The sequence below is a fragment of the Chlamydotis macqueenii genome, chromosome 1 (assembly GCF_036417535.1).
Source record: "Chlamydotis macqueenii isolate bChlMac1 chromosome 1, bChlMac1.mat, whole genome shotgun sequence".
Classification (NCBI taxonomy): Eukaryota; Metazoa; Chordata; class Aves; order Otidiformes; family Otididae; genus Chlamydotis; species Chlamydotis macqueenii.
This window is the reverse complement of record NC_141556.1, coordinates 7126056-7152981: the sequence shown is the minus strand read 5'-3', so window position 1 is coordinate 7152981 and position 26926 is coordinate 7126056. Positions and strand designations below refer to the sequence as shown.

The following is a 26926-nucleotide window of genomic DNA, read 5'->3' as shown; positions in this document are numbered from 1 at the left end:
GAGAGCGCAGAAATGCACAAGCCAGGAAAGCAAAGTTGTGTATATCTGGAGGGAAAAAAAAAAAAAAAAAAAACCAAAACAAAACCACCAGCCTGTATTACATAAGATTTTTTTTTTCTTCATCCTAAAACAGGAACCAATAGATTTACCATATCATGTCAGCTTCACGCTTTGTTTTACTAAAGTGTTAAGCAACATGCTGCTGAAAGGAAGTGCCTATGACAAAGGCTGTTTAAAGGAAGTTAAGAGATAGATAAAATGCAAACTGAACTGTTACATCTCCCTGACTCCAGCTGCACCTTCACACACAGTGACAATGCTCACAAGCTCTAGTTTGTATGTCAATAAAAGCAGCTGTGAGCTAGCAGTGGTCTGGAGACACTCACTGCATTTGTCTTAACCACAGTGACCAGTCTTCAACATGGTTACAAGTTGTTAACATCTGGGACACAAAGAGCAACAGCAGAGCTGATTCTCAGGCTTGTCAGCTGTTGGACAATGATTTTTTTCTCCTAGTAGGGGAAAAAAAAAAAAAAAAAAAAGTGGATCCAAATGGAAACAGGCTACCAGTCCTGCAACATAACCTCTTCAGGACTATGTCTCCAGATCATCCAGCTTGGAAGAGTGTACGGCAGTATTTTTTCCTTAAAGGACGATTTATCTGTAAAGTCAGGCGGTAGCTCAGATGAGCTCAGTGAAGAGAGCGTAACAGGAAAGGCAGACACATCAAAGCTTGTTCTCAACCAGGCCATCGCTGCTTCTGTGCCACCCTCCAACTCAACGAGCAGGACCTGTGGCAGTCTACTCCACACAGTCCCTTAAGTAACTACAGCAAGCATGGGGAGGGGGGTTGCTCTCATTCACAACCATATCAAAGAACAAGCTGAATATTTAGAGCTGAAAGAATTTAAAATAAGCAGACACTGGACATTTCTTTCATTCTGTAGGTGAGGTTGCCGTGCAACCAGCCCGATGAGGAGAACAGGCTCTGGAAATGAATCAAGCTCGGCAACGCTCAATATTCTTTTGCTGCCTATAACTCTCACACAAAGGGAGCAATGAATAATACAGTTGCAAACCACAAAAGTATGTGTGAAAGGAGGAGGATCTGACACACAAAGGGCTATCTGGCAGTTTACAAGACCTGAGGGCAGAAGGCACCGAGAGATATCTACAAACAGATATATTTTATCTTGACAGATGAAGAAATGCTGCTTATTTGAGATCACACAGGCTGACACCTTTTACTTAAATAATTTGTCTTCACGCCTCAGCTGCAAGGCAGAGTACCCAAAGGCAGAACCTGGTTCAATGCTGAAGTGTTACTCTTCATTTTGCCTGACAGCATCCTCAAGTCTGATGATCTGAGCCTGGGCAGGCAGTTTTCATTAGCATTCAGCACGGCTGGTTTTAGCCCGTAGCCTGATTTTAGGTACCTACATTAAAGGCTGTGCTCAGTAACAGTACAACAGCTGTTTTCCACATGACACACATTCCTGTTTAGTTTCTGTTTTGCAAACCATGACGTGATTTGCTATTACACAATTACAAAATACTTCAGCAACGCTCAAATTCAGAATCAGGACTTACTGCTAATACTACTAATACTCCCAACTCAACTCAAAGACAGACCTTCTCCAGTCCCATAACCGTAAACAAGTCAGTGAGACTCAAATGTACATAGCAAAAAGTATATGGCCATTTTTTTTCATTTCTGGTTTAGTATTTGGAAAGAAATTTAAGTTAAAACAAAGACTTCTCATGCACTAATGTGATTCCCAAAATCAGGTTCTGATATTTAAGACAATGCATTTTTGGTTGTGATTGCTTTTAAAACAATACATGCGTGCCTTTCGAGCACAATTCATCTGACCTACTTCTCTTTGACACTAAGAGAGGTGAAAATATTGACAGCTGAGATTCAGATGATTTTTGGAGGAAAAAAATAGTAAGAATCCCCCAAATTTTTTTTAGTGAGCTTTTATCATCCCTGCTTTATTTTTTGCAATATCCCAGCCATTCTGGCTAAATGTTCAGATACACTTCTGTCAAAAGCACCCAGAGTAAGCACTGTGCAGAGGGAATCGTAGCAATAAGCAGTGCTTCACTAAAGCTATTTAGCGATGTTGCATATTGATTTAAGTACCTATCTTAGAAGAAAACTAAATTGCCTTCAGTAGACTCATAGAACTGACAGAATTGCAGCTGAAGCCAAAGTTATGTGCTTTAACACAGGCTCTTTCTCTGGAAGATACTTGCTAAATAACTACATCACTGGCACAGCATCCTGATTTCAGCTGGGATGGAACTAATTTTCTTCCCAGTAGCTGCTGTGTTGTGGATTTAGTATGGGATTTGGTATGTTGATAATACACTGATGTTATTGGTTGTTGCTAAGAGATCAAGGACTCTTCCTTGGAGCTTCCCAGGAGCTGCTAATGTTCAGGTGCAAAAAGCTGGGAGGGGTATAGCCAGTACAGACCCAAACTGGCTGGTGGAAGCATTCCATACCATGGACACGAGGCTCTGTATATAAGTGGGGATAGCTGGTGGGCAGCTCTCTCTCTCAGGATCATTCCGAGATCACTCTCGGTTCCATTCTGTGATCGCTGCTCAGGATGGGCTGTATCAGTCATCAGGTGGTGAGAAGTTATGCATCGTTCGTTTTGTATATTTTATTATCCATATATTGTTTTACTATTACTAATTTATATCTTTTATATCTATATATATTTTATATCTATATCTATATATTTTTTTAATATCTATATCTATATATATCTTCCTTTGCTATCCTAGTAAACTGTCTTTACCTCAACACATGAGTTTTCCTTTCTTTCTGATTCTCTCCCTTATTCCACGCCGCCTCAGGGAGGGGAAGGGGGAGCAAGCAGCTGTGTGGTACTTAGTTGCCAGCTGGGGTTAAACCACACCACACAGACATATTTACAGCCCTAATGCTATTGTTCTCCTATTGTAGACAGTGTCTAACATGGAAAAAGGACCTGGGGAACAGAATGATAACATCAAGTAGTTTGTTGTTTGTTTGTTGCCAGGATCACTTCTAGGAAGATGAAGCTATTATTTGCTTCATTTCTGTAGTATTTTGGGAAGAATTGCCACAGAAGAAATAATTATATACAACCTATTGTTCACTTACCCTGCTGTCTCTGTACACATCAAAAACAACTGAAAAGGAGGAAAAAAAAAAGTTAGTCTTAGTAGATACATAATTCCAAAGATGTCTAAATCAGAGTAGAGACTTGTGTACACTGCATAATCTGCAAAGTCAACATGTCTAAAGAAATGCAAGCTAGAATTAGGCTTATTTGCAAGGGGGAGTTGAAACACTTCAAGAACTACTGTTAATGCACTGAGAGATCGGCTGCTGGGTTCTTCTATTTAATGCTGGTTTCCTCTGTTGGTTTTTCCCCCCAGTGAAGAACATTTGATAAACTCTTAGTCCAGAGAGAAGCTTATCTTCAACATTACTGCTGTTTGGTATACAGCAGAATGGAGAAATTCCAAGGAAGGATCAAGACTCCACCGTACTAGACACTGCACACACATTTGATACGAGAAAGTTCCTGCTTGAGGGAGATTAGGACTTCAGCAGATAACAAGACAAAGGGGTGGCAGGAACACAGGGGTGGGTGGGCGTGCTGAGGAGGAGGTGGCAGTGAAATGGCTGTTTAATGTAACCCAGAGCAGATACAGCACACCTACTGATTATCAACAACTCTGAAAGAGACCCTTTCCTCCCCAGTGATTGACGCAAAGCTGCCTTGCATAGCTCCATTGTTGTCCCTCCTCTTGACTTAATTAAGCATGAATCACGGTACATGCATCTTTCTATTAGCTTCTGTTCTGTGTAGTTAAACAAATCTTTGTCTTTTTATTCAGCTAGGGAAACCGACAGATAAGCATTCAGGCATGACTGCATGCAGAGGTTGTACCAGTTTAGCACAAAGAAAGAAAAAGAAAAGCTAGATGATAGAAAAACCTCAGATGAATGCTGTATTGTCACTTCCTTCACTAATAAGAAAAGGAATATTTCAGCTAAGAGATTTCCCAATACATGTGGGATAAACTAAACTCAGGATACGGCTGAAGAACACTTGAGCCCCAGCGACTACTCAGGAAGCTGCCTGTCAATAACAGGGATGTTGACTGATCCCATTAACGCATGTAAAGCTACTCAGCAGCTTAATCTAACATTGCATGCAAAAGTTGGCTGGGCTAGGGGTAAACCACAACTCAGCAGCACCAAAGCCAACCATGTAATTGTTTGTGACCATATAGGCCAAAAATCCACACAGCTTTTTGCACAAGCTCAGTTACGTCAATTTAAAACGTCACTCCGGAATTAAGTGCTGTGATTTTCTTTAGAAGACAAGCCCTCGGTGGCTAAGTCATCAACGTGAAGAGGATCACAGCAAGTTTCTTCTCCAGTTGTTCAACTGAACTTGTTGCCTGTACCATGTACTCTCATTAGTCAGATTTCATTAATGGAGAACTTACATCTGTGTTTATTATAAAATGACACCTGTCAGCTTAAAGCAAGCTGTGGCAATCATTGAGGCTAACAGTGGTTAGCAGAATTCACATCCCAATTAAGACTGACTGCACACTGGTGATTAGTTTGGGACATTCACAAACACTGAACAGAGAAGAAAACCTGAACTGCTCCCTCTTCTTAGGGACCACCTCAGAGCAGGAGTGCCATGTGCCAGTGAGACTGTAGTAAAACTTTATCAGCAATTGCTCCAAATGGAGGGTAAGCAGTAAATATCAATACCTCCAGAACGCTGCTCTTACTGGGCTGTTATGAAAGGTATTTAGAAGGTTCTAACACCATTAAAAGTATTTATAAAGCATTCACCCATCTGTTATTCTACTGCTCTGACTCTGCAATGCTTCAGCTGCTCTGACTCAACTCTTCCATCTGGAGATGATACCAGACCAACTGGCAAAAGCAGAGCAAACAGCATCAAAATGCCCAACAAAACAAGAAGTCAGGAAAAAAAGCTATAATACCTTTCCTTTTAAAAGCAAACAAATAAGCAAAGCCAGATTTTTATTGTTAACAACACATATGCTACCACACAGTGGATTAAGGGATAAGCTTGGAGATGAATGAAAGGTGGTTAAAGAAAAAAAAAAAAAAACAAAAAAAAACCCCAAAAAAAAACAAAAAACCAGAATACATTTTCTGCATGGCATTTTTCAGCAGAAGGATACCTCATCAGCATTTAGTGTCTAAGAAGAAAAGGGTAACAAACCTTCATCTCAGAAGGTCACTCTGAAACCTCTTTTTGCCAGAAGGTAACTCAGGTGGCATAATTTTACATCCTTTATATATGATGACACTTCAGACCTTTCACTTCACCAGACAGCAGTTTCAGAGCCTAAATCTAGGCATCAATTTCCAAAAATAGTGCCCTGAATTCTTATCTAGCAGTTGATTCCATAGCAGCTAAAATTACTTTGGAGTATAGACGAAAATTAAAAGACAGTAATCAGAATGTCAGATCATAGAATTACAGAACAGTCTGAGTTGGAAGGGATCTTTAAAGGTCACCTAGTCCAACCCCCCTGCAGTGAGCAGGGACATCTCCAACCAGATCAGGTTGCTCAGAGCCCCATCCAATCTGGCCTGGCCAGATCTGTGTGACTGATCTTCAAAACATTAGGGATATGGACCTATTAAATTAGTATACTGATTTTCAGACTACTAGTCTTCTCCAAGGAGCGGTCCTTGAGAACAGCTAAACTTCTGTGCATCAATATTCTAACAGAAATTAATGTAACTTCTTGAAAAGAAACTTCCAAGTCCTTTCTTCAAGGAATATATCAATAATTTAGCAGAAAACATCTGATATCTTCTTTATAAACAAGTATTCTTCTTCCTACTAAATGCCTTTTGTTAAGTATTTCCTACCTCACTTCTTAGGTTTAGAATTTTTCTTAAATAAAAACAAGTATAATGGGAGAAAGCCTTCCAAGAAAAAAAAAAAGTCATTATGCCTTCTCAAAGAATCTTTCTCTCATTCATCGTGTTTTCCTGAGAAGCTCCAGCCTACTCCTTCAGGGATTTTTTTGTTCCCAGTTTTATAGTCACTCAAAACTACATTGCTCTGCATGCTCCAGCCACAAGAGCTATAAGACTCTCCCAAGTTAAAAAAGAACCAAGCCCTGTGAAAGCAATAGCTATGAAGAGAGAGCTACATATCCACAGACTCAATATTGGGCACGCCATTATTTGTTGAGAAGTAACTGTTTTTCCACTTATCTCTAGCAGTAAACTGGAATTTGAGCACACTGCAGCTCGGTGCGCTGTGGAGCACCGGCTCAGCAACAGCAAGGGGACAGGAGGACAGGTTTTATTTCTATGGAGTTCGCCCTGCAAGTCCTTTCAATTTCAAACCTCCCAGTACCCTGCAAAAGACCTTCAAAGAGGCAGACCCTTCATTTCTATTTTTAAGTCTTTGTAACCATGTGTGCAATAAGTATGCAAAATTCTCCATAAACATCCTCCTTCCCTCCCCCCATGCCCCCCTTGCTAACTGAAGCCTTAAGGTACTTACAGTCTTCATCCAAGAATTTATACTGTATGTGTTTCTTGAAAAACTCCTGTATTGATCTACAGATCTCCTCATGCTGCTTAGAGATGTGATCGTAGTATTGAGTGTAGTCCCTCTGTGATATAGCTGTCAACAATTCCAGATTATTACAAAGAGCTTTAGGCATGCAAAAAAACCCAACCAGACAAATACAGTTATCACTCATACACATTATCTATATTTCAGAAGATGGGGTTCTCCCAAATTTCAACCATTAAGAATTACTTACTGTCTGGCTTTATTCTCCAATACTTAAAGCACTTCCATTAGGACTTTTTTCCTTGAACAGTTCTGCCCCACATTTTGTGAACATAATTTTATATGTACACACTCTGACTATTTTAAAGCGAATTTCAGGAGGAACCTTTAGGTTTCTAGTTCCTGTCTTTTCCTGGTTACTCTGGTCAAAAACCTTTTCTGTTCTGCACATCAGATGTAGGGACCAGAATTTGGAACCATGAAGGGTAAAGATCTGGCTTGCACATTAGCAAAGATCCTACGGTACCATAAAGATTTCCATTTAACCGATTTTTTTAATCATGGAATAAAGCATACCTGTTTGATAAAGCACTACAGGTGAAACCTTAAATCCTAAAATCAATGAGAGAGCATGCAGTCTAGTACCTTATTCCTTCCATTTGTCCCCCTCAAAGGCTGTCTTGCATATCTGGCATTAGATAAACCATTCCAGCTACATCACAAGCTCTTAAGTTTCAGGCATTTGTTTATTTACAAGACCATAACTTAAGTTGACGTCAACAGGATTACACACTTGGATGCATCTTAAGTGACATAAGTTCTCAGGCAGGATATGTCAACATAAGCCACTGCAACACCCTGCTGGACAAATGTCAACTCCAGACCTGCCCCATCAAACCAGAATGAGTGACTCATGCTATTTAGGGGAAGAAAAAGCCAGAATCCCCCAAGAAAAGATGTGTCAATGATGGCAGTTTGCTGTTTTAACTATATACAAAACACAGGTTTTACTGTAAGACGATGCTAACTACCTCCAAAGATGTGCTCTTTAGAAAGTTCATATAAAGTTTACTGTGTCAGTGGAACTTTGAATTATTAATACTACTGCAAAGCTTAACTTGGGTCTAAAAACATGGTGGCATCTCGGGGGATGCAGATATGTAACTGGAAAAATCATTCACTACACTGTGCAAGTATCACTCCCTAGTTTGACTGACAGGCTTATTAATTTTAAGAGCATGGGAACATACTGTGAAAAATCTTGGAACTGCCTTCAGAAATGCAGCTGGAGTGCTAGCTAAAAAAACCCAGATAGATCTACTGGGTTTCAAAGCCTAGTAATGAAATATAGAGAGTGTTTAATTAGCCAGCGTACAAATTCTTTGAGGTATTTGAAAATAAGTATCACTAGATATATATATTCTATAATAAATCTACATTCTAATCTTTTAGTGGTTATTACAGTGATGCATATCTCCGGCAGTTTTGGTGTTCCAGCAGCACATAACAGGACAGGATTCAGCTCTTCCCCCTTCAAAAAGTTACATCAGTAGCCATTAAGCAATACTGGCTTAACGGAGAATTTCTGCTATTAGCAAGATAAACTCTGCTACAGAGAACTGTAATAAACCAATTGTCAGGAATGGAGAGAGAACGGGAAGATGAACATAGAGGCACCAGAAGGAACAGCCAAATAAAAGGGCTATGAGAATGGTATGTGTTGACAGCACCTAGATTAGCACATCCCAAAACATCTATGTGCAGCTCCACAGGACACCCAGATCAGGAAACAAAGAACAGGGAGTACGTTCCTAATGATTCACAGAGGTGGGACAAGACGGAGAAACAAAATGCTGACAGCTTCTAACAGGTACAAAAAGGCACATCCAAAACAAGCACATCGTCACCATGCTGAGAAGAAGCCAGGACTAAACAGCTAATATCCCTTCACTCCATGTCATCACAAGGAATCCTGGACAGACCACTTATATCTTGCATCTCGGTGCTTGTGAACATGTAGACAGGAGACAGACAAAACGAGAAAACTTGGTTTTATTTTAAAGCAAAAAACTGCCTTCCCTCCCATAAAGTCTGGATTGGAGCTTTGCTACGTTACTGCTATACATTTCCTTATTAGAAGGGTTTAGGCAGAATGGCTCAATCTTGTTAAGAACAAACGTGCCTTGTGCTATTTACACTTCTGTTCATCTTTAAAGATTCCATAGTAGATCATACCAAAACCTAATTCAAACTCCAGAATAGTATTTAGCCTGAAATTAAACCCCTCAATTCAAGCACCTGTATGTGCACTCAGCTCCTGTTACAGTCAAGAGAATAGTCATTACATCTAGAGGAGTAAAATTCAGCTAAACTTACCCTAGAGCTGGCTAAAATACACGCTGTAGCACAATCTGCCTGTCCTTCAGTTGTCACAGGTCTCCCGATGCACCCACCAGCTCTTTGCATGCTGTGGATACCCTAGCTGTTCAGTGCCACATGAAATGTTTTACATTTAGGTTTTTGAACCAGAGTAGCAGATCAACAGGTTTTCTGACTAAGCTACACTGAATACAGTATGAACTCAGATGCCTCGTACACCTGCAGATACGTTCTGACCTCTTCAACCTTCTGCATATAATATCCTCATGGGGTCATGTTTTATCAGCATAATACTCAACTGCCTCTGTACTCATTCTGCAAGCTAGCAACAATGCAATTTGCTCCTGAATATAAGAGAGTCACTTACAAAACAGTATCTGGGTGAAGTTTCTGAATTAGCAATTGGAATTAACAATATTCCCACTGTAACATTAAGCATGCTGTGCTGTCAGGCTTTCTAGCAGAAAGAGAAATGTGGCACGCCATATTTTAAATTACAGAAAGAAGAAGAAAACATTTAACTCCAGAAATGAGGTGTGATAAGAAAGAACTGTCTTCAGATTTAGCTCAGATTCGAGGAATCAGAGAAACTCCCTAAGAATTTCACCTAATAGTTTTATGTTTAAGAAAATCCTTACCTATAAGCTTGTTTTCTTTGACAAAGCATCTGAATTCTGCACCAGGGATTAGTTCACACCATTTGCGAAGAACAAGCTATAGCGGAAAAACATATGACAAAATTATTGTCCCAGAAAGGTAGCAGGTAACTTTTTTATCAATGGGTTTACCTTCTAGATCTACAGTTTTGCTGCAATGATAAGATAACCTCTGAAGTTATTCCTGATACAAGAAAACAAAACAATCTTAACCTGCAGCTCATATTATAATGTTAGCAAATACTTCAAAGACTTACTATTAATTTCATAGAATCACAGAATGCTTTTGTTTGGAAGGCACCTCTAAAGACCATCTAGACCAACCTAGTTTAAAGTAGAAAGGTTCAGACTGGACCTAAGAAGAAACTGGTTCACCATGAGGACTGTCAAGCATTGGAACAGCTCCCTCAGAGGCTGTGCAGCCTCCATCCACTGAGGTTTTCAGACTAGATTTGACAAAACACCAAGCAACCCAATTTCATCCCATTGCTTTGAACATGAGAATGGACTAGAGACCTCCTGAGGCCCCTTCCCATCTTAGTTATCTTATGTTTTTCCACTGTCTACAGTATTTATAACTGTGAAATTATTTATGAAACAACTTCAAAGTTGCATTAATGATAAAGCATGGAACACAGAAAAACCTTGCTGTATAACACAACAAATCTGTCACGGAATTGGCAGAAAGTTGCTCCATAGTCAAAAGAGCTGATGAGCAGAATTAAATTTAACCAAATCAACCTCTATTCTGGTACACACCCAAGCAGAATTCTGTGACGCCTTTGAAGGCGCAAACCAGTTAAAATAAGGACACGGGACAGAAATAGTAACCAAACTATTATAGTCAATAGGACAGATTGCTTGGTAATTAAAGCAGATCTCTTCTCAAGTTTCTGCATTTCCTGATCTGAAGAATTCAGATAGATTCATTATTTTGAAGGCCTCAATTACTGCTCCTGGATACTGGAAACTCCCAACACACATCAGTCACAGTAGAAAAACCTCAGTAATCAAAGATGACATTCCTAACTACAGTGTAAACATGAAACTCTTGGTGCCAACTTTCAGATGTCCTGTATCTTTAAAGCACATTAGATAGTGCCTTAAAAAAAAAAAAAAAAACCAACCAAAAAAAAAACCCCCACACAAACAAACAAAAAAACCCCAGGGTTCATTCACTTTTCTAAAGCCCTTTAAGCCCACAAGATGATGTCAAATGCTATATTTACATAAAAATTACTAGAGGCATGACCAGATGCTAGCATAAAAGCTAGCACACAAACAGTTTAAAGCACTGTTAATATCTACATCTCTACCCTAAACGTTTTAATCTGGTAACGAGCATATGAAACAAGATATGACAGATCAGTTCAGGATGTCCTCAGCCACTACAGCCAGCTTCTCTCTTAATAACCTCAGTTGTGATATTCACAAGCAGCATACTATCAAGAATATATGACTTTCAGCTACTGAACTTGTCCTTCCTGGCAAAACATAACAGACATGAGAGAAAATTGCAAGGAAGCTTCAAAAGTCTGAACTTTAGCTTATCTGATCTGTAATTAAATGAACTCCTTATGACCTGTAATGCTTAACCAGACTCCCCCACATTGCCCAAGCAACACAATTAAAACAAACAAAACAAACTTTATGGGCACATACCCAAGCACAAATGGCCCCTGGCCTGTGAGCGATTCGTTTAAATTACCTAGAAATCATGCAAAGAGTCCTACCTCGTAGTCCAAGGAAGGATCGGGGGAATCATCGGTACAGTGAATAAATCTGGCAAAGTAAGGCACAGGCATCAAAATCTGCTTTTACGTGTAAGATCTCAGCCATATTGAGAAAAATAACTGCAAACTGTGAATTACAAAAACTACTGTCATATTATGTCCAAGATGTACAAACCAAGTAAATTCAATACATCAATAACAAACCTCCTCTTATAATTATCGGGGGCAGGGGTGGGGGGAGAAAAAAAAATTCACCTCTTTTCATCTACTGTGATTTGGAAGCACTTAGATCTGGACAAGGATGTGGCTAAAATGTATTTATTAACTGTCGAGGTTTTTCTGTTTGAGTCAACGGTGCTGCTCCTCTCCTCTTTATTGTTATGTTGGCATTATTTTCGAAGAATCAGATAAACTTGAGCAATTTCATCTAGTTTCATTGCAGCATGTTTTCCCTGGTACTGTTAATGTTTAACTTCCTAAACCACACAACAGAGACACATCATCATGCCTTACAGCAGTTCATTTCCATGAATAAGAGATGCAAAACAGTGCCACTCAGCACTTCTGATTCCACAGCATGGTATCATTCTAAATTAAGAGCCTTAAGAAATACTCTTACAAATCTCTTGAGAGTGGGAATAAACAAAACTACTTCCATAACTGCAAGCAGATGTCAAGGTTTTGTCCCTTGGTAGTAGCTGACTTTGTGTGTCACCTTTTAGGAACCATCAAGAATGGAGGGCAGTTATACCCAAGCCAACGTCTACGCACCTTTTTGTCGTTTTACAGCAAACCTTGCAATAAATCCTGTAACTTTCAAAGGGAATAAGCAAAAGAACACGCATTTTCCTTCCAAGTGTACTCCCTGACCTTACTGGCAGCAAACTACTTGGATGCACAGAACTGTGTAAAGGGTCACTGCTGAGCAAGTCTTAAACGACAACATTTATACGATCTCCCCTTGGCACTGAACTTAGTTAAGCAAAACAAAAGTCTAACATCTCTAATATAAGCATTGCGTTTGTTAAGACATGGCTGCCCAGCCTTCAGTTTGAAGTGAAGAGTTATTGTTGAGAGTTCATTCAGTACGCAGCCAGCAGAAATAAATTTCACATGTTTTAGTTTAGACTTTCATATCCACTACACGCAGAAAAGAAGGGTGATAGTAGGCATGCTTTCCAAAAGTACTGTAATCAAACAGATCATATATATCTGTAAGTCTATGTAAACAGATAACATCCTTCAGCTACAGTTTATATTCTCCACAATTTAAGATCTGTCAAGGCAATAGAAACAAACTCACGAGAGCCTGCAGTTTTGCTAGACTCAAAATTCCTCCCATACTAGCATATATATGCCTACCATGCTCAATAAAACACTCCCCCCACACAAAATCAATCAAAAACAATATATAAAAAGGCAGCTAATGTCCAGCACATGGAGTTTTACAGTTCCTGCACACTAGGACCTCTATTACCTCTCATGGACTTCCACATCTGAGATCAATGTACCTGCAATCTGCTTCATTCCACTAACATGCAGTCTTTTCCAGCAGTCAAATAATGAAAATTATCCCCTGCTCAACCCTCACATATTTTGGGTGACAGCTATGTGGGGAGAGATACTTCCTTTTTCCTTGTAAGTCAGAAAATGAAATCCTTGGGTGCCATCCCAAGTCACATTGACTGCTAAGGTACTGCTGCCAAATCAAGCAAAAGGGCAAAATGAGGACTATAGAAGAAAACACTGCAAGACACAGTAATGTTTTTCTTGAGCCTTAATGACACGGGACTGAGTACAAATGAGGAAAAAAACAGGAGAATGCAGCAAAAGACAAAATAAACTCAGGTTTTTATAGTCTCATTTTTCTTCTAAATAGCATCACGAGTTTTTGTGAACAAAAGGACATTACTACCATCCCTTTTTGGAGGGTAAACTTTGGGCAAATTGAGATAGTTGCAATTTCATATTTTTTTACCAACTTTTTGTAGCATTAATCGTCCAAACCCATCTGAATTTGTCTATCACATATGGCCTTTTGATCATAAGAGTACGAAAGCTAGGTGGGGTTTCTTTAACTTGCATCGTATTTAGGTTTGGAGGTACCTGAAAAAAAAAAAAAAAAAAAAATCAGGACTTCAGGAACCCAAAACTGAGAGGTATCTGGGCTCCCTTTTCTGAAGCCTTTGAAAATTGTCATTTTGAACACTACTAAGGGTGAAGAAATTAAACTGTACTCCTTATAGGCCTTGTGCTGTGGTCAATTGCTTTTTTACAGATTTATTCTTAGATGCCAAGAACAGAAGGATCAAGGTCTCTTTACATGCAGCAGATGTATGTTCTTCCCCAAATGCATATACTTGACAGCAGGAGTCACCACATTAAGTCATCATGTGGTTCAGTTTTTAACACTGCGAAAAGCAAGCTAAGAAGGCCTGTAAGACCCCCAGTACCTATCTTGCTAAGACAGCCATGAACTCATTTAAAAACCACCAAGATTATTCCGATAATAGACTATTACAACTATAATAAGAATTGTAAAAGTTATTTTGTACCTGACAGTTCCTCTGCTATCACAGTGTATTTTAAAATATTAATTAAAAAAAAAAATCAAGGAGACATTTCTAACAGCCTTTCAACTGCATCTTTATTTATTGAATATTGAACCTTGCTGGAACTTTAAGGACTAAAAGAAATAGGAAATTCACGCACCATGAAAAAGAGGACCTTGTACTACACTGTAAATTGCTAGGAAAAACAGAATGAGTAAAACCTCAAGGAAAAAAAAAAACCAATCATTAAAGGCCTAATTTTCTGCATCCTCTCATGTGGAACTGTCTACCTCGAAATAGGTTATACTGAAGTCTAAACCAACAGCTACTGTTCTTGCAAAAAGGTATCCTGAGCGCCAAGCATCATCTTTATGAGCCAACAGTGCCTCCTATGTTCTGTTCAGAGAACACAGGCTGTTACTCCTCCGTATCTCAGAAAAACTTTGTAATTTATTTATAATTTGTAATTCAATATTTAGAAGCATTAAGTCTAGTATCAAATTTGTAGTCAGAATACTAGATTAAAAACAAAAAGCACTGAAGAATCTGCTAGGTTTTAAAGTTAAACAATATGCTTAGGAGCCTGACAGGCTAAACTTCACTCAAGAGCAGACTTTCTCGATTGTTCTCAGAGACAGGCACTTACATTTTAACCAAGTTGTCTTACAAATACCTAAATTGGAGGAAAAAAAAAAAAAAAGCAACAAACTTTTCCTTGGCCAGTGGGAGCTGTTTCACCTGCTCTGTTAACCTAGTAGATATTTCTTACCTACTAAATGTGGCATAGGTGGTCCCTTCACTCTGTTTCCTGGGCTTAGGCAGGGTTGAGTGGCTACTTTTAGAGTCTTTACTTCACCTGCCTAACTAGCTTCTCAAGAAGTTTTCAGGAATGAACTTCTGGAAGTAACAGGACCATAGCACCAGCTGGTCCAATAAAATACTGAGTCAATTTACAACACTTAAATGCACATCAGAAAACAGCCATTCTTGCACGTGACTCATACTGCCCCTCTGTAAAAAGTCAAAGCATAATCCCTGCAAAAGATGTTCTCTGCATTAGGTTGCTTTTCAACAAGGTTGAACTTACAGGACTTCTTATTTCACCTCTACAGTTGTGATTGTTAAACAACTGGAAAAACAAGAACACTTCAGCATTCAAAATCCCGCCAGGGTTATCAATGAGTATGATATAACAACAAGGCTGTCTTATCACTGAAAGGGCACTACCATGTCATAGGAGCTGTGGCAAATATTTATACTAGTCTCATCACGTCTTAAAGTGTAGTCCACAGATTCCAACAATAAGGAAGAAAACTGTGTTCTAAACCAATGCAGTCAACAAGGCTTTAAATGGATTTTTGTTCGAAAGAGGAGTTTTAATCACTTAACAGAAATTCCAATTATAAAGGGATTTTTTTTTAAAATCACATACCCACAACACTAAGTTTTTGAAAGCCTACATTAAAATCTGAACAGTTAAGTATCACACCACCCACAAGCTTTTTGTGAACTCAGCTAAGTAAAATGCAATGCTTACTTTGAAGCAGAAACAACATCGACAACATTAATGAGTGCATCGTTCTGAAGTCTTTGTTAACTTATACAAAACTAACAAGGAGGAAAGTTAACTCATTCTTCTGAACTTTTCAACCAAACAAAGTGTCAACATCATGAGAGAAACCAAACATTTTAAATAGTCAAAGCTTATCTAGTCACGCTCAGTATATTTGCATTAAGGTCATATTTTTTTAATGGTTTGTACTAAAGTATTGCATAGCTGAAGTTTTCTCAGAAGTGGAAACAGTTGAGAATTACAGCAAGGGCAGCTTCCTGACCTTAATAACGTACAGATCAATACAAGAGAAGCAGATAGGAAACGGGAGAGGAAGGAAAGGCAAACCACTTTCTTTGCCTCTAAGTTCCACACCACTGGCAAAACTGGATTAAGAAATAGATCTTCAAATTGCCATGGCAAAGTCTTTTCCATATTATGACCCATGAAGTGGATTTTTAAGTTAATACAACTGAACAGAAAACAAAACAAAAAAAGGAATACAACATTTCAGCTGTTACTTATGCAGAGCAAGAAACTTTTAGACCATATTGAGTATTAACTAAAGAAGTAAAAATATAGTGCATTTATCATCCCCCTGAGCAGCCCTTCTAAACGATTTGGACTCATTATGTATCCCATTTTCATTTGTTCAGCACTTCAGGTTCTTATACCAGCTACATTTTTAATTTCTGCTTGCTAAGGACTAGGGAACTGGCAGCTAATCAACAGTACAATTAAGGAAGACCACTGTTCTGATTCAACAATAATAATTTCACTATTTGAGTGGGGACATTTTGTACAAATAACTTAGTAGTTTAGAAACATCATGCACAGACTGGACAATAATATGCACTTTAATCAAGTACAACATATTCATAAAATATAAGATACATAGAGATCAAAGTGATTTTAGACATCACACACGTTCCCCTAGTCCTAAGTACAACTTCCATTCAAATTCATGGAAATCACAAGGCTGCACTACCCATAGTAACTCTAGCTTACCAAAACAACAAAGCCTGTTCTGACAAAAAAAAAAAAAATTTATACCAACATTATATTAGACTTTATAGAAGGGGAATAAATAGACCACTTCTCAAATGAAACTTCACCTTAACTTTTAGATTAGGTGATGATCCCACAATCATGTCACAAGGTTGGCTTATTTACCGCTCACTAGCTGTGCTGAGCTATCTGGTGGTGTGTGTGGTCTCATCACACTGGAAAAGGAGTCTAAATGAATTGGACTACTGCAATTTGAGGTGTTGTCTTTCTGCTGGAGGTTATTCTCCCACAGCAAAATCAATAGGAGCCTGCTACAGGCTACTCAGCCACTACCACTCTTAGTCTGGTGTGAACCTAAGGTGAAATTACTGATGGTTCAAGTTAACGCCCATGCTGTGAAATCTCACAAGACAGGAGCTTGAACGCATTCATTGCCTCTACCATTAAATCAGCGCTGTCTGCAGAGGGCAAGGCCAATAGCTGAGGCACTAACTTTACCGGATGAGAGATAAAGCCTGACAGAAAACGCAGAGATTTCAGTCTCGGTGAAGGTGGCTGAACAAACTCATTCTACCATACAAACAGCATCAACAAAAAGCACAAACACATACACAGAGTGACCACACTTGATTGTGTCCCAAGTTCATTACAACGTGGTTAATCAAACAGGAATTCTCCAAGGAGCTCAGGGTACTTTTTGTTGAACCTCTTTATACATAAGCATAGTAGAATATAAAAAGTGTATTATTTAATAGTCACAAAGGGCTTGATACAAGTACAGTTCTTTTCGGACCTACAAGATTCAATCCTAAAAGCAATTACAAAGGACACACTAAATTTTAGTGCTCTACCCTTTCAGCAAACCATCCTCAAGACACCTGGCCAAGTCACCTAGCCTCCAATTAGGGGAAACCATGAAAAAAAAGCTTCTTGGTAAGGCACCAAAGTTTTCTGAGAATCACTATTCACTCACCTCTGAAATGTGAACTATAGATTTCTCAACTCCCCCATCTCTTTCATTCTCTTTGATCCCAGAATCATGAATTCTCAATGCTTATAATTGTTTCCCAAGTCCAACATACTTTTAAACTGTCTTCTCACTCCAACATCATCTTCCTTCCTTCTCAGTCTCTTCCTTTGAATCTCATAATGTTGTAGGTTAGACATAACGTGAAACTTAGCATCAGAATTGGGCTGATAGCGTTGCTAGCACTCCATAAATGTACAGATAAGGATGAGGGTGTTGCTACCTATCATTTGTTTAACGTATCAACAAACTGGGAGAAGAGAGTGTCATTAGAGTTGCAGAAGTTAAAAAGAAGGCAGTTGCACAGCATTAATGCAACCGGTTTCACGTTTTAGATGAGATAAGAATTATCTGGTCATAAGCGACTTAATACAGGAGCATTAAGCTTGGTAACCCTCATAAAGCACCTACAACAAGGGCCCTGCATTTGATTGAGTCTCCTAAATACTGTAGTAATATAAATAAGCATTGAATAATTACTGGAAAGCAATCTCAGATACCAAGCAATGGATTGCCCTTTTTCTTTGAAACTCTGTTTTTCCAAAAAAAAAAAAAAAAAAGAGAGAGAGAGAGAGAGAAATAGTAATAACAGTAACAAGAACATTAAATTATTAAATTCCAGTAATTTTATTTTCTTTCAGAAAAAGGTGGTATTTTAGAAATGAGTGAAATTAATCAGATGCAGGTACTACAGGAGAAAACTGTTCCTATACAATTAAGTACCCTCTTGATGTGAGCAGATAAAATAAACCCCAAGCACATCGTATTTGTAATTTTATCTGTCTATTAGCCCTAGTCACACTTCTTGGAGTGCATTTGTTCAAGAGCTACAGGAACTTGGGTTCAGAAGGAGCTCTAAGAATACATCAGCAGAAGTCTCGGGCACCTTCCAGGCAGCCACACACAAACTTCAACAGCTTTAAAATTTAAAAGGCACGTGGTAAAGTCAGGCTGCATTACTATGACAAGTTGCAACAATAAAGTAGGTAGCAACAAGTAAATGCCAAGAGGGGTGACAAGGCAAAAATTCCCAAGATTAAAAAACCACTTGCTCTGGAAAGCAATTGAATAAAAATAGTCTTAGTCCACAGTGTCATTTCACATGTACTACTTCAATATAAAGTCCTCCTGTTTTGCTTTTAATTCCTTTGCATATTAAAATCAAGAGAATTAATATAAGAATTAAATAGAGGCTGCCCCTCTCTTGTTGGCAGAAGCTAGGTAAAAAGTTCTGGTTTACTAAGAAAGACTCACTCACAGTAAGTAACGTTATTGTTAGATATAAATATAGATAATTTACCCCACAGTTCTCTGGGATTAAATTGGATCTGGCATTTTTTTTTTTTTTTGTATGGTGGAGGGAGGCAAAGGAGAAGGAGGGAAGGGGTGGGGGGACCTTCAAAGAACAACTAACTTATTACTGTACCTGAACAACTTTTAAACATGAATATGTATTTTTGTATCAGATATTTATCGTTACTGTACAGAAAAGAGTAAGATCTTTCAAAAGAACTGAAAAGTTAGCCTCAGAGGTTTGGTGGTTGTTTTGACAGAGTATAAATAAGATTATCTGCTAGAAATCCACTTACGGCTGAGTGAGGTCACGAGTAATGAAGTCTGAACTCTTGAAGAGGAGGAAGATGTCACTGAGAGCTTTACATTTCAGAGAGCTGTTCATTGCAATCCAGTAGGCATCCTAAACAAAAAAACACAAAAAAAAAAAAAAAAAAAGGAGATTATCCAGAAATGCACCTTTACTAGCAGGAAGGAGTGCAAGCTGCAGATCCGTCTAAATATTACACAACATTTGAAATCCACGCAGAAAATTACTTTTTCTATTTTGAGGAAAACGTCATTAGCTGTTACAAGAGACAAAATACTACTGCTTTTCTTACAAATACTCTGTTGAAAGCAGAGCAAATCTGTTTAAAAATTAAGTTTTTACTTTACTGCTTCCAGGCACTTTCTTGGAATGGTTGATTGAACACAAATTTCCCTTGAAAATACAACACAAAAACATCTGAGCGCACTCATCCTTAAGGTATAGCTAGAGTACCTAAAAATAACCAGAGGGAGGTTTATTGCTTTTTTAAAATGTGGGAGGTGCTTTGAGCTTTATCCCAGACAAAGTTTTCAAGTCGTATCCTAAATGAGAAGAGTCTGACCATCATACTGTCATCTGTGTCGAGGATACAGGGTGTAAGACAGACAGTGCTGTCGTCAATCACCATCACCAAACAGTGCACATCTAGCTGTAATCCACCAGAACAATCCACTGTATCATACTTCACTGATATCTTGTCTATCACTCCTTCCTTTATCAGAACCACAAGTGTCTTCTACTCTCCAATGCATAAGATAAAACAAACCAAAAAAATCCTTATGATAATATCTGTTACAAGTTTTGGGAGTCAGCACTCTTACCCTTGGAGCGCTCCAGTTAAGTTTAGGAAAAACACTACCACCCAAGGAACTTATCGCTTCTTGAACTTTAGCTGTGAACTCAGGAAATTCTGGTGCCTGAACAAAGAACAAGAACAAAAATATTAATTTCAATACATTTAACAGTGAAGTGTAGCCATCTTCCAAATACCATTAGAGATATGTATTATAGAAGGAATAAATGTGTCCAAAATCAGGAAACTTATAGAAATAAATTGCTTAAGAATCAAACAGAGAAAACTGAAAAATATGTTTTCAGTTCTCACCTTCATTACTAGCAAGATTTCATTAATCTCAGGGGAAAACTCAAAACTTCATAATGTTCATTATGAAAGCTGCAACAGCTGGCAAACACGCAAGTCAAAAAAACAGACCTTAAATATATACCTGTTGTTTTATACCTGATGGTAGATTATTGTACACAAATAAGATCCAAGAAGATTTAAAAATAAACAAACTTTCACAAATAGTTTGTTTAGAATTAAGCATCTTTAAAAAAAAAACCTAAAATGCAAATATTGTAGCATTCCATCAAAGTATTAAAAGGCAGAAAGAGATGAGTTCTGTTTTGTAATAGTTCTGTAGTTGCATTTAGGAGCATAGTAAAAGAGCAAAAGTAAATAATTCATAGGCAATTTCAGCGATGGCTCCTCATTTAAGCTTTAGTTTTACAAAGTGCTGTTAGTAATACTTTAACTAATCAGCTCTTAAATTGGGTCTTAAAGTAGCTCCTTAACAATATATTGCATCAGAGTAAGAGGACACACTGCAAAGGTATGGGTTGGACTACAAAACCTTGTCTTGTACAGAACATTGTCAATATTGTAAACTAAGGTAGGGGGGAAAAAAAAAGTCCTTAGGATGCTCTAAACTCCACTCTGAATGTGGTGCAATAGAAAAAAAACAGATTGCTGACCTTTAAAATAACATGAAAGGATTTCAGGCATATGTCAAAAATTTTTCATAGCAAAAAGTATGTAAGAACACTATTTCTGTCCGAATCTTTTTAAACTCAACTCAAAGACACTTCTAGGCTAAAGCTAACTGATGTCTCTAAAACCACAAAGCCCTCACAGCCACACAAGTGATCAAAAAAAGTTTATACATTTTGGCATCTGCCTTCTGCAGCCCCCTCAAATGCAGACACCTAAAAAAACCTTCTCACATTTCAGCACAGTGACCTAGACTGAACTTCAGACGTTCTGAATCTTCCCTTAGTACGTTACCTAGTCTCTACGCGAAACTACACTTGAAAAACTGAAAAAGCACTTCTCTTATTTTACTTTATTTTTAGAGCTTCATTTAATTCTAGAAATCATTCCTGCAGTAAGTAAAACTCCTCATGAACTGCCTTCTGATCCAATCTCCTCTTGTTTTGACAGCAGTCAGGAGTTATACCATATATCTAATACCAGCACATACTAAGCCTCCCCAGGGAAACGTTACCATCACGTCATTTGAATAACACAAGTAAAGAAATATACACAAGAAGATAGCCCTAAGACTGCATAAACAGGCTACATTCTAACATTTCCTAAATTCTGAATACCTGACTTTGCAACCATCAATATTAATACACTTTTTTTTTTTTAAACACAGAACTTTCTATAATCCTATGTTATAATTCTTCTTCAGAATATAGAAGGGGCAAGGGAAACAAGTTCTACCCGATTACTCAGGCAGGTCACAAAATCTAAATAATCACAAGCACAGCCCATCTTACTGCTCCCTGAGCCAAGAAACCAACAGAGAATTATAACCTGGGATTTATCGTTACTGAAATATGAATGCCCTGGCCTGACCGTGAATGCAGAACAGCAGCCTCCAGCCTCTCCCACTATTCTTTACACATTATGTTCCCTAGGGTCTCCCTGTTCAGCTTCCACATCGCTGCTTGATCCATTCTCATCTCCTGCGGTATCTCCATGTGCAGCTCCGCACTCTTCCACATTCTACACAGGCTTTTTCTTCACTCCCATCGTCACTGTCAAAGTGGTAACAGGCAACACCTAAAAGCATAGAAGACTATTTCCATTCACTCACTGGCCTCAGAGCAGCCCCTAGTTTTCAAGTAGAGAAAATATATTTGCCACAGATGGAGTCTTCAGCGCAAATATCTACCAAATTCGTGAGAGGGTAAGGAGCACATTGTGAAATTCTACTACTTGAATCTCTTTATTTGACCAAATGTAGGTGTATTTTTGTAGGAACTAGCCATGGGCACAAACCATGTTCATTATTAACCATTTTCAAAATTCTAGGTTTGGTAAAAGACAAAGCCCTGCCAGTCTCTGAACAAGAGCCACCTTGAAGGCCAAAACACTCATCTTCTTCCTCTACTCCTGCTTTTATTGCTGAGTATCACGTTATATGGTATGGAATATGACTTAAGACAATTTGGGTCAGCTGTCCTGGCTCTGTCCCCTCTCCTTCTCTTGCCTGCCCTGCCTAGTCACTGAGGCATGGGGCAGACTGGGAAAAGAGAAAGCCTTGATGCCATGCAAGCACTGTTCAGCAACAGCTGAAAGTTAATTACATCCCAGCCAGCCCCAGTAAAACATTAGCTGTAAAGCTGCAATCCATACAGAGTACACACTTCTTACCTAGCTAAACAGAAATCACTTGGCCTATACCCTTCTGATGGGTATCGTACCTCTTGATTATGCATTTCCTTATTGTGTTGTACACTGTAACGCAACCTGATTCAGAAGTCTGATATTATTTCTTTATCTACATTAACACGAGCTTTGCAAAAGATAAGATGGATATCAAGATCCTTGTTCCAAATAATTCTGAATAATTTACAATCTAGGGCATCCACTTTATCAAAGCTTAGATATTTGAACCGAAGCTATTAGTGTATGCAAATTTGGCATGTATTAGTCAACTCAAAGCAGGGGCTGTGTTCATGTTGCACCTAATCCAACGCGAGAAATTCAACGCGATGTTGAACATCAGGAAGCCAAAAGGACCAAAGTAATGGTATCAACGGCAGACAAGTGGCAAGTATATGAACTCTGACAATGATAGGGCAACACCAAGTTTCAAAAAAGATGTAAAAAAATATCATGGAAGCCTGGTTCATATCCATCATTACCCTAATTCTAAGCCTGGCATAGTGCAAAGAAAGTATAAAGATGGGAAAAAGAAAAAAAACGAAGAGGACAGAAAGAAATGTACCTAGGAGGAAATCATGGCAAAGGTGTAAGAGAAGAGCTGTGAAAACCGAGCTGCAGGGGCTTTATTTCTTCTGCATCCAGTCTGATTAAGTAATTGGGAGATATTCAAAGTGGTGAGAATGAAACGCAGCTATATTTAGAGCCATACTTCAGTTCATTTCCTACAGTCTAACAAGTGTGTGACTGTTGGGGATGAAGAAAAGCGTTTTATTTTTAGTTAAATAAAATTAAGCCCGCAAAACTTTTTTTTAAGCTTACAGCCATCTACACTGCCATCCATCTACAATGGTCTGAAAAATGTTAAATACAGCAACAAGTGTATACCACAAGGTTGCAGAAAGGATACTGCTGACAAACCCACATGTTAGGCTTTTACAGGACCTTACCTTAAGCGTTGTAGTATTCTCATCATCCGACCACTGTTAAAAACAAGAACAAATCAAAGGTTACATCTTCTGTAATTTATGAGAACATCAGAATCCATATGGCTTCGTACAACGTGTAGACCAAATCATTGCCCTGTAGCTCCTGTAGCATAACATCACCATCCTCCAATTATTATGGCTATAAATTAAGACAGGAAAAATATTATATATTGAGCAGAAGAATTGTTCTAAAGTATGGATAAAAGAAGATATATATACATTTCAGTTGCAATTTATATCACGAACTTGGGACATTTCAGAACTCAAAGAGAGTCTTCCCTGTCTAAAGCTTGTTTCCAGCTCCAGCACTTCTATCCTTAGACCCATGATCCATTAGTTTCATTTATATTTCTTTTTCATCTCCTTTTGGTACCTTCTGTCACCTCACACAACACTTTCCAGCGTTTTTCTTCTAGAATACCCTTCTGAGCTATTATGGCCTCAGAAAGTTTCATTGTTTCTTGAAATAACTCCTCCAAATATACTCCCCCTTTTACTTTTCCAGGCCAGGAAACAGCATTAAGTTCAATTTCAACATCCTTCAACATTCTCTACTCATTATTACAGATGCAATTATCAAGAAACAAAAAAGATAAGTCTTCTGTGAAAAGAGCACAACAACATTTTAAACCTTCTCTGAGGTCATAGCACAGATAAGGATGTTTTTAAGTTTCTCAAGGCAACCACCACATGATTATTATTTTTGTGAAGTACTCTCCTCACCTATAAATTATGCAGAAAAGGTTACACATTGGTATTTTTCCCAAGAGACTTAAGACATTAAGTAACTGACCTGTACTTCCTCTGCATCGTCACTCCCCTCCTGAGCATGACTTGGCGGATCTTCTCTGAAACAAAAAATAAGCAGGAAAAAAAAATTAACCACTGGAGTATGACATGACCATATGCATTGCAGTTCCACAGCATCTACCATCTCAAAATGTTTTTGTAAGAAGATTAAGCCTCAAAACCACTGGCAGAGAAAAATCATAGCAAGTCAGTACACAAAACTGAAGACTGAATATCCTGGCATTATACTTGGGCTCTACCCAAAACACTTTGCTTCTTTCACATTAGCAGATCCCCTCCTCCTCTGAAAAGGCCATAACCAGAGCTTTTCAACACCCTAGCAATCACTCTTTTCCAACTCTACTATACTCTCACAGAAGTACAAATTAAAGAGCTTTTGTTTAAAGTTTTGTTTTATAGTATGCTTTGCCTTCATACTCCTTTTCCAAGTAAAAATTTAGAAAACTTGAGTTTCAGATGTTGACCTGTGAATTTCTGGTTCTGAAAAGAAAACAGTCTCACACTACGCGCACAGAAAAGATGATCCTAGGGAAAGTGGATACATAGTCATTAGCTTCTTCCTGAAAAGTTCCTTTTTCCACACAGGTGAGATCTGCTGTGGTAACCATTAGCGCATCTGAGAGAAAGTACTTGATTGCAAGTATTCCCTTGAAGTTTCAGGTGACTTACAAAGTTCTTTAGCGAATATAACTGAGTATGAAGATCTTAAAGGAGAAGACAAAGCTCTTAAAAAAGATTTATTCATAGCAAGTCAGTGTAGCAAACAGGGTAAGTTCAAATGTATGCCCTTGCCAAAAGTCAACTCTTCAACAAGCTAAGTCTCTGCAGTCCCTTAATGCACTCCCATAGCGATTAAACTGTCAACTCGGTTTTTGAAATCTAGAGGTCAGATACCGGTTCACTGAAGATTAAAAGCAATCTTGGCCTTGACTGCAAAAAGATCACATTCACTTCTAGCTAAGAAAGTACAAGTCAGAGAAAAATTGGTTTCTGAAAAAGATTTTAAACTGGAAACATCTTTAAAAATATAATATAAGTCAATTATACAGCTATCCATTATTTCATCAAAGATGGCAGAAATTGTTTGACTTTACAGCTGTGAAGTCAAACCCTCAGTTTCAGCTTTTCTGAGGGCTGACTAAAAAATAAATGGCTGCTGCTAAATAAGCTGCACAATTAAAGAGACCTTTCATCTTTACAAGGTGTTTAAACAGCTTCCATTCTATATAAATTGATTTCTGAGAAATTAGACATAGCTCCCTTATACTCACAGCCTAACTGGTTGCTCTGTGAGAAGCAGACTACCAGTTAGGAAATGATGGAGTGTGGACTGATTTCCGAGTCTGATCATCAACAAGACGCATGCATGCAATAATTGTTTCACAAGGAAGCCATACAGTGAGATTCTAAGCAGGAAAGAAAGAACAAGGCCTGGATTCTTACCAACTGTTTCTCATCTCTACCCACCTCATTCTTCTCCATCCAAAATCTTGGCAGAGGTACACATACGGGACATTCAGCCTTGTCATATGCATGGATTACATGTATGCAAGTGATTACACAAACTCAGTAATTACTAAGATTTTATATATAGCTTATCTTATTGAAAATTAAACTCAGGTCATGTCACTTCACCCCTGGATAAGGCTGCAGGCATGTGAATGGTGTGGCACAGCTCAGGCTGCCGAACTGGAGCTAGCCATATCAAAGTAACCCAACACACACAAGCAGGCTGTGCACTGAAACCCGAGAGACTGACAGACTCTGCACGGAAAGGCAGAGAGAAAAATAAAGATCTACCCCTATTTGGTCTAGAATCCAGTGTATCACATGGATTTTAGGATCTGCACTAGGCACCAGCAAGTCAAGTTTTACTAACAGCAACGGGTGGCCCATTCAAATGTTCACACAGCACGAGGCTTACTGCAGACATATTGGTCAAACATCAAAAACTCACCGTGCAAAACATAACGTGTATACAAAAAAGTGCTGTGAATATAAAATAGCATTAATACTTGGCAGGTGGGGGGGGGGAAACACTCTTTACCTTCCAGAAACCACAAGCGTTCCATCATCCAGCAAATATTCTTTCACATTGTCTGGTAGGGGAAGTATAGCACTGGAAGAAACACGAGAATTTCATTAATAATTTATTATTAATAGTACATGTTAAAATAATAACAAGAGCTGAATAAAAGTAATTTGGTTTTTAATAGAACATACCTCAATAACAGTATGTTTTACTCTCTAACACTATGAAAAACAACATTTATCTTTCTCCCCTCTCACCCATTCCCAAAAAGCAATGCCCATTTTCCCTCCAGGGAAGGGGAGGAGAAAGAAGCAAAGATTTTTAGATGGAATGCACAAAAATGCCCCACTCCTTCAAAGCTTGGCCAGTAAGAAGGAGACATGCTGCTCAAACTAAAGGTTTACCTTCTGAGATACAAACCAAAATTTGCCTATGCCACTCAAATGCTCCAAAGATGCAGGACTCTCACTAAACTTACCAAAAATTCGCATATGCTAAACACTAAAAACCATAAAAGATTAAATGCTTT

At 38.4% G+C, this 26926-nt stretch overlaps 1 protein-coding gene across 2 annotated transcripts in view; it reads right to left on the bottom strand.

The window, feature by feature from the left end:
- Positions 1 to 26926, bottom strand: part of CDC123 (cell division cycle 123) — a 34511-nt gene that overhangs the window by 6878 nt on the left and 707 nt on the right. Inside the window, exons 2-10 of one of the 2 annotated variants that reach the window (XM_086745077.1) lie at positions 26413 to 26484; positions 24349 to 24403; positions 23517 to 23549; positions 19934 to 20029; positions 19099 to 19205; positions 11371 to 11419; positions 9620 to 9695; positions 6588 to 6710; positions 3161 to 3189 (exon numbers count right to left, since the gene is read on the bottom strand). In XM_086745077.1, the coding sequence (XP_086601203.1) occupies positions 3161 to 3189; positions 6588 to 6710; positions 9620 to 9695; positions 11371 to 11419; positions 19099 to 19205; positions 19934 to 20029; positions 23517 to 23549; positions 24349 to 24403; positions 26413 to 26484 (640 nt within the window). The remainder of the gene's footprint in view (positions 1 to 3160; positions 3190 to 6587; positions 6711 to 9619; positions 9696 to 11370; positions 11420 to 19098; positions 19206 to 19933; positions 20030 to 23516; positions 23550 to 24348; positions 24404 to 26412; positions 26485 to 26926) is intronic. The other variant, XM_086745084.1, reaches the window with a different exon arrangement.